General features: G+C 42.5%; 2 protein-coding genes and 1 long non-coding RNA gene across 3 annotated transcripts in view; 2 read left to right on the top strand and 1 right to left on the bottom strand.

The window, feature by feature from the left end:
• Window positions 1-3,091, bottom strand: part of LOC118404212 — a 30,788-nt gene extending 27,697 nt beyond the window's left edge. Inside the window, exons 1-2 of the mRNA XM_035803242.1 lie at window positions 2,910-3,091; window positions 2,213-2,301 (exon numbers count right to left, since the gene is read on the bottom strand). Coding sequence (XP_035659135.1) covers window positions 2,213-2,301; window positions 2,910-2,991 — 171 coding nt within the window. The 5' untranslated portion in view covers window positions 2,992-3,091. The remainder of the gene's footprint in view (window positions 1-2,212; window positions 2,302-2,909) is intronic.
• A 244-nt stretch (window positions 3,092-3,335) lies between these two features.
• On the top strand, window positions 3,336-4,337 carry LOC118404215. The gene is made up of 2 exons (XR_004829764.1): window positions 3,336-3,584; window positions 4,195-4,337. It is a non-coding gene; the product is annotated as an uncharacterized LOC118404215 (long non-coding RNA).
• Window positions 4,338-7,129: 2,792 nt separating this feature from the next.
• The window catches only part of LOC118404211, a 5,829-nt gene continuing 4,320 nt past the window's right edge, over window positions 7,130-8,638 (top strand). The window contains exon 1 of the mRNA XM_035803241.1: window positions 7,130-7,269. Coding sequence (XP_035659134.1) covers window positions 7,194-7,269 — 76 coding nt within the window. The 5' untranslated portion in view covers window positions 7,130-7,193. The remainder of the gene's footprint in view (window positions 7,270-8,638) is intronic.

Here is an 8,638-nt window from a genome sequence, read left to right as displayed (position 1 = left end):
TGATGTGCAGGGGGGCGTATTCGAAAGCTGGTCGTCTGCTGATGGGCAAGGGGGGCGTATTTGAAAGTAGGTCGTCTGTTGATTGGCAAGGGGGGCGTTTTCCAAAGCAGGTCGTCTGCTGATGGACAAGGGGGGCGTTTTCCAAAGCAGGTCGTCTGCTGATGGGCAAGGGGGGCGTATTCGAAAGCAGGTCGTCTGCTGATGGGCAAGGGGGGCGTTTTCCAAAGCAGGTCGTCTGCTGATGGGCAAGGGGGGCGTTATCGAAAGCAGGTCGTCTGCTTATGGGCAAGGGGGGCGTTTTCCAAAGCAGGTCGTCTGCTGATGGGCAAGGGGGGCGTATTCGAAAGCAGGTCGTCTGCTGATGGGCAAGGGGGGCGTTTTCCAAAGCAGGTCGTCTGCTGATGGGCAAGGGGGGCGTTATCGAAAGCAGGTCGTCTGCTTATGGGCAAGGGGGCGTTATAGAAAGCAGGTCATCTGCTGATAGTCAAGGGGGCGTTTTCCAAAGCAGGTCGTCTGCTGATTGGAATTTGGCGTTATTAAAAGCAGGTCGTCTACTTTTGTAATAGATGGGAGTGTGGGGGGGGATTCGAAATCAGGTCGGCGAACGTCCCTTTTTCGGCCTTCGTACTTTCGTGGCTGGCAAACAACATAAGCAGCTATGTATGCTAATGTTTAACAATTTGGTTTACGTGATCACGAAAAATCGTATGTCTTTGGAATCGGTTTGACGATCCCTTTTGGATATTGATGTTTCGGTGTTCAATTTGATCTTTGACCTTTCGTTACGATTGTACCTTTGGCAAATAAAAGTATTCCTGCGGTGTGCACGCACTCGCCCCCATCCTAACACATGTGTTGGTGTTTTAATTGTGTGTGTGAAGAGTATGAACGCATCAACAGGCACCACACACACAAAGCTCGCACATGTACAGCAACCTGATTCCGCCAGATAAGTTGATACAAAGTGAGTCAGCAACGATTCTCTTAGATTAGTGAAAGCAATACTTCCATGGCGTGATAAGAGACATTATAGGTAAGTAATGTTCTTCCAACCACCGCCAACTGACTGGTCTAGACATGTTAGTGTACTCTCCAAGCAAAGGTGTTTTCGGCAGTTTTTGACGTGTTCACTTGGGTCTCTTTGCTGGGCTTTCTATTGTGTATTGTTTTCTTCACGTCTGTTTGGCCGGCGAACATGAAGGCTCCTGTACAAATTTGAAAGCCCCACAAAAAGGCCTAAAACAAATGAAAAACAGCCGAAGCGCAACCTTTGCTTGGAGAGATACAGTATAATACACATAGTGTAATACACATCTATGTAGAATGTTTGCCCTGTAGGAGTGTAAGGTAAATATAGCTTAGTTCACGGTGATATGTGCTCCCCACGCAGAAGGATTGGTTTTAAGGTTTTGTTTTTTTTTGGGTTTTTTTTATTTTGCTATGTCGCCAAACCAAGTGTTTAAACAAAAAAGAAGGCCCGACAAAACCGCCTGAAAAAAAACACGTCAAAACCAGTCGGAAGCTCCTTGCAGAGGTTTGGGAGCAAAATTGTGGCATTGTTATGTGCCGCGTCTTTCGTCCGCCCTCCCCAACAAGGTAAGTCTCAAATTTTTCCCAACTGCTCGGAACCGAATCTCTGTTTGGGGCGTAAGGGCAGGCAATATGCCTAACTAGTCGATCCATGGTGGGTTTGATAACAAATACACATCTGTGTTTGGTTGGTGTGAATGAAAGGTGTAAAAGGCCCCTCCCCCTGGAGTTAATCCTCGATGTAGTTTTTCAAAACCGACGTCGGTTTTCAAAGCGATGTAGTTTTTCAAAACCGACGTCGGTTTTCAAAGCGATGTTGTTTTTTAGAATCGACGTCGGTTTTCAAAGCGATGTGGTTTTTCAAAACCGACGTCGGTGTTCAAAGCGATGTGGTTTTTGAGAACCGACGTCAGTTTTCGAAAGCGACGTGTATTTTCAAAACCGACGTCGGATTTCGAAAGAGCTTCGACGTCGGGTTTCAAAAAAGCGATGTCGGTTTTCAAACAGCGACGTTGCAACGTAAAATAACGAGCGAGAGGTGACCGTGACATCGGATACCTAAAACGTCGACCGACGCGCAACCGGGCTATCGGCCTCAAAATACAACGCTCGGAACCGCAAACTACACAATTACCGTGTCAAATACGTAAGACCGTCGTTAAAACCTGAGGAAGAAACCTACCCTGAAGATGACTGTGTCTCCCTTGTCGATGATTTCGTTATGTTCGGCCGTCTTAAACAGTTTCTGGGCCATTTCGGGGTTTGGTGCACCTGTAAAACGATAATTAAAATTCTGTAAGTCGGCATGGAGAATAATCAAGAGTGGAAAATATAGGGCAGTTGAAAACTGCAGATGAGAATGTACGTGTTTAAACAGGTCGCGCCGTTAGGTATATGGACGTGCGGTCATTCACCCCGACTGTGCTCTTACGGTCATTGACCTCGTGAATGGTTCCAGTTCAAATGAAAGGGCCATGCCCACGTACCCTTTTAGCTCGATAAGGTTCAGAGTAGTTTTGTCCAACTCTTATAAATTCATAGAAAATAATACAAAGACTGGAATTCCGGTAAGTTTTAAGTAGATTAATGAGTCTTTTTTACTTTGTGATATGTCCTTTGATTCTACGTTTCTCTTTACACACTAAGAACGAAAATCTAATGGCTGACGATGCTACGATCTCTCTCTCTCTCTCTCTCTCTCTCTCTCTCTCTCTCTCTCTCTCTCTCTCTCTCTCTCTCTCTGTCGCTCTCACAAACACACATTCAAATAAACATAGACATGCACACAAACGAACACATAACACACAGTCACACACACGCGCGCGCGCATAAACAAACGGCACAGGAAACATAACCAAAAAATTACGAAACCCTCTCACCCATAGCTGCAAAGAACTTGATGAAACTCTCCTCATTCTCTTGTCCTTCTACGGGACGCCGTTTGCCGGAAAAGTCAGCCATTCTTAAAATATAACAGACGTTTCTCCAGTCAGACACAGTCGGCGTTTGCCACAAAGTTCGAGCTCACAGCCCTATATGTACACAGTTCATGCATGACCTTATTTACATAGCCTCTCCGGGTTATCCTATGTCAAGACCACAGGGGGTGTAAGAATATATTTATCGCTGTTTAACCTCTTCTTGCACCCAAGTCTCTTTAGAGTTAAGACTTGGCTGTTTTTTTATATCTAATATAGCTTTAGGCTAAGAGTTTTAAACATACTCCTGTTAATGGTAAAAATTTCCCTTTTTTGTATTTATGAAGGCATAGAATGGAATCGTCCAAAGGGTGGATGACCGTAATTCCTTTGGAATAAGCCTATTTGCATTTACCAGTACGCATGCGCGGAATTTCCTTAGCAACGAAAAAAGTGAGATAAACAAGTCGCGTTCGACAGGGCAGCGTGTGTCCAGGTTCAATGTTCAAGTGTCGAGATTTTTAGCCTCTACACGGCGTTAACGGCAGCTACCCGCCTGGATCTGATGTTCCAACCATGTCCTAAACCTTGTGTACCTGAAACACCGTGTTCAGTTTCGCTTCAGAGGAATTTACGGTACGTTTTTTGACGGTATCCAAGCAAGTGTAACCACAGTGTAGTGATAACGCATGCATCCCTCCCCCATGCACGATGCCATCTATCTTTGCCGCTTACTTCTAGAATTTTTGTCCATTCTCACTACAGCCAGGTTTTTGTCTGTAAAGGTTACCAGTGTGACATAGTTAGGAAATTTTAACCTACGTATGTTATAAACCGTAAAAATGTTAGCTAAAATGCACGACCTTGTGTCTTCACAATAATGAAAGCCGATATGGTCACTGTCTCGTGATCTCCCGTGTCCGGACATGACCCCGCTTGCACTGACTGAGGAGCTTTCGTACTGTGACCAACACTTCGATTAGAAAGATAAAAAAATGTTAAGAACCAGCAGCGAGTACACTAATAATCGCAGTAAATGGCTTGGATGTCCGTATTAGTATTAAACTGGTGCTTTAGGTTGAAAAATTGTACTAATAAATGTGCAAGCAAGGTCCCTGCAAGTTATGCAAACGTGACGGTGGGGAGGGGTGCATGTAGAATGTGCATTGAAGTGTATTGCGCTTTAAAGCTGTATTTTTTGTTTAAGTGTTGATATTTGCTTTAATGTTTCTTCCTTTTTTTTAAGGTGCCGGAGTTCAACATGAGGCTGTGTGCAGTGGTCGGCTGCGGTAATGGAACATATCAACCAAGGCGGTTTCAACCTTCTTGTATCAACTTTAAAAAAAGGAAGTCAGGGACATGTCCAAATAAAAACATGGAACAAAAAAAGGATTTTGATGATGCAACTGTCCCCAACCTTTCCAGCTATGCATTTCCCACTGACAAGAAAGACCCATGGTCGGACAAAACTGTTCTTGCTCACAGATTGCCAACACTTGGGTTCGCTTCCTGTCTGTTACACTACAACCACTGATAGTACAAGTAGAGCTGCAATTTCCAAGACCTTGCCACCACAGTTCAAGAAACAATGTAGTAGAATAAGATGCATAATTGATTGTACAGAAATATTTATTGAGAGACCTAGATCTTTAGACTTACAAGCCTCCACATGGTATGACTATAAAAACACAATACTTTGCCGTTTGTAGGGATCACACCAAATGGGCACATCTCCTTTCTTTCAAAGACCTATGGCGGAAGAGCCTCTGATGTGTTCATTACCTGGGACTGTGGCTTTTTAGATTTGGTTGATCCAAATGACGTTATAAAAATAATGGCAGATACGGGATTTCCAATCCAGGAGGACCTGATGCTGCTGAATGCAACACTAGAAATACCACCAGCAGCATAGGGGAGGCGACACATGACAAGAGACAAAGTAAAGAGAACAAAAACTGTTGCAAACTTGAGGATCCGCGTAGAGCGTGCTAACAATCGACTGAAGGACTTCAAAATCCTGGAGGGTACATTTCCCATAACACTCATGTCAGCAGTAGATGACATTATCAAGGTCTGTGCTGCATTGGTTCGGAACCTGCAGCCAGACTTGGTCAAATAAACAGTTGGCATACAAGCCATTCAAGTTGGCAGAGATAAACTGTATTGAATTGCTGGCAGCTGAGTGCCAGTGACTTTTTTAATGATCCTTTACTGATTATGTTGTGATAGCAGGAAACTGTGACCGATGATAATAATGACAATGTAATGAAGATGTAATAGATAAAAGTGGATCCTTTCTGTAACATGTCCTCAAATGTATTCTCAACATTTTTCATACATTAAGTTGTGAGTTCTGTACATTTATGCTGCCATACTGGTGGTGATGTAGGAACATATTTTTTGGAATAAAATCAACGGGATCTTACTTTTGCCTTTGTTCATGAAGTGGCTTGTGTAATGGGAAATGATTTATCGAACAGACAAACTAACAAACTAGCAGTAGGAGCTCACAATAATTATGTTTTCCCGATATGGATAAAATTGCTCTTGCTGGTGTCTTCTTTTCATTTCTTTTTCTACTGTCAGGAACCAATCAGAGCTTATAACTGCCATGAACCAATCAATTTTAGAACTGCATTAGCAAATTAGCAGTATAACTATGAAGAACCGTCCTGTGTCTTAGCTCTTCATGTGTATAAACTTCCGCCTCCTCATCCATTACGGCCGGAACGAAAATGAAAAAAAAACTCCACTTACTTCATATACTGTCAGTAAAACACAAATACAGGTCTTACACCAGACTTCAAAAACTTAAAACTATCTTTATTCTTAACTGACAGTTCTAGAATCTTCTTTAGAACAGGTGTACGTTCGTACCTGTCAGGTGGGAACACCTGCGGCGCCGCACGGCGCGGCGCGGAGCGCCATCTCCTTAAACAAACGCTGACACTACACACGCGTGACGCAACACTGGGTTGGCAAGTTATCTCCCAAAATGGCGGATTTTACCCGTCATGCATTTCGCGCCGGTAATTGCGAATAGGCTTATTGACCATACAGGGTGAACGACCGAGATGTCACACGCTTTTGTTAAAAGATTGTGTTAATTGTGGATCTGATTAAACTCAAATAATTAGTAATGGCTCATTAGAGTATGACACCTCGGTCATTCACCCCATCAAATCCCTTAAAACTATGAAAAACGTAAAGAGTATGACCTATCGGGCACTTGATCAACATACCAATGGCTAATTCTAAGATTAAGAAGTTTCTTTTCAGAATAAAAAGGCACATATCTTTATGAAGAAGATGATTCTTCGTATGTATACATAGGAATGAGCTCAGAGTTATATTCAAAGGTTTGTTTTGGAGATATACTGTATTGTCAAGCTGATATTTCATGACAATAGACAATACAACTATCAAAGTGCTTTCGCTCTATTTACAAGACAATACTCATATTGTATTTAACAGATGACATTCTCTATATGGACCTACTCCTAACTATTCCAACTTTCGCTATTAAATGAGTCAGCATATATTTGTCCATGGCCTTTGAGTGAGTCGTGATAGGTTGGAAACTGTGGCAGAGGTTATGGCATGGGAATTAAGATTAGAATTTGACTTCTGACTACTTCTGAAGACCAGCCGAACACAAGCCGACCTAGTTCCTGCATGAGCTACCCATTTAGCCATGACAAATCTGTAGCTAGTACTGTAATGATCTTTTGCGACCTATGAAAGGTAACTGCGACCTATAAAAACTATTAAAAAGCTAATCCTCCAGCTGACAGTTATAGTTATAATTTACAGTTACAGTTATAATAGTTAACAGTTAAGTTAATAGGCCATAGAATACGATGACGGCATGTACCGATGACGGTATGTACCGATGACCTGGCAGTTTCTGGTGACCTAGCGGCCATTCACCCTGTGGGCGCAACCATTACAAGACTATCAAAAAGGGAGTATAGGGAAAATTATGATCAAGCGGAGAGATTTCAAAATCTAACTTTGGAATTACTACTACGTGTACGGCTAAATTTGCATTTTGTAGATTCGAAAGGTAGGGAAAAGAATGGGGGAGTGGGATAGCATTCTACCACCCCTGCATTTTGATGGTACAGCCCGACGCTTTATATACAGGAAAACTAGGGTCATCACAACGAGAGCCGCCCTGATTTTGCCCCCTCCCCTACGCTACGGACCAGAAGAAGTACACGGTGGTGTGGATATTTGGAAAGGATGGTGAACTTCTCCGGTATTTGGGAAGTCGTGGAATGGGACGACGAAAGTTTCCTCAAGTTCTTTGCCGCTATGGGTAAGAAAACTTAGGGTTGAACTTTTGGTTATGCAGACCCCGTTGCAGTCTTCGAACGGGGTTGTCTTACATGTGTGTTCGCGATTTTCAACGTTGGCTAGGTTCTCTGGTGCCGGGAAAGGGAGTTTGCCGAGGAAGGGAGTTTGCTTTGAAAGTGAGTTTGCCGTGAAAGCGAGAGACTTTGTCCCACATGCCATAATGACATAGAAAATGAATTTCATTTTGTAATGGATTGTCCGACTTATGAAGAAGACCGTCAAAAGTTATTTCAAAATATTGTATGTAAGTCCGAAATTGTACTACCACATGCTAGGTCAGAGGTATTCCATTTGATATTATCATGTCCTGTTCATATATCTGCCTACGTTGGCCAATTTATTTACAACTCATTGCAAAAACGAGATAATGCTTTATGATACTCACTAGATTGTTTATACTGTTATATTATATTACATTAGTTGTTAGTTATTTGTATTAGTATATAGTTGTTCACATTGCCATACATTGTAACTGTTACAATTGTTGCGCAATAAAGTTATTCTATATAGAAGTCGTAAGTACGTATAATGTACATAAAGTTACAGGACTTTGCCGATATGGATAAGGAAACTTAGGGTTGAATTTGGAGTACTGTAAATGCATTTACGTTTGCGGGGATTACCTTTCGCAGTTGCGGGAAAAAATTACTTTTCATGGCGGTTTTAAGTTCGCGGTAGCACCATGCACTGTAGTCTCTTACGGTCTCATTGATGTATTACTCCTAAAAGAGATCCGAGCCAAAAACTAAACGGCTGTATGGACGCAAGTTTTTAGCGGTGAGAAGTTCCCTTTTAGTCAGCCAAACTGATCCCAAAAGTTGAAAGAGTGTATTTAACTGAAGAAATTAGCAGGTAGATTGGCAGCCGCGCGCTAGGTCTGTATCTGTATCTGTATCTATTTAGCCGGTATAACCGCCGTTCGGCGTAACACACCAGCTTCGCAGGCACGCGGCGCAGCAGCAGCTGGTTATATTACACCGAACGACTCGTTACCCCTAACTTTTGCACATCTATCTGCAAGCGTTCTTTAAAACTACCGAGAGAAGATGCCCCTACTGTACTTGGTGATAACAAGTTCCACTCTACGATAGTTCTGGGAAAGTACGAATTTTTGAACACATCAATCCTAGGTTGGTAACTCTGGTATTTGAAGGCATGACTGTTTCTTGTTCTTTTTTGAGCTGGTATTAGATATTTATCCGTTGGTACGTCCACCAGTTTATTGGTCATTTTGTACATCATGGAAAGTCTGGACATTTTTCTTCTGTCTTCAAGTGACATTCACTGCAAATCTGGTTTCATTTTGGTAACACTAGAAATCCTGTTATAGT

The sequence above is a fragment of the Branchiostoma floridae genome, chromosome 17 (genome assembly GCF_000003815.2).
Source record: "Branchiostoma floridae strain S238N-H82 chromosome 17, Bfl_VNyyK, whole genome shotgun sequence".
Lineage (NCBI taxonomy): Eukaryota > Metazoa > Chordata > Leptocardii > Amphioxiformes > Branchiostomatidae > Branchiostoma > Branchiostoma floridae.
This window is presented reverse-complemented; position numbering and strand designations above follow the sequence as displayed.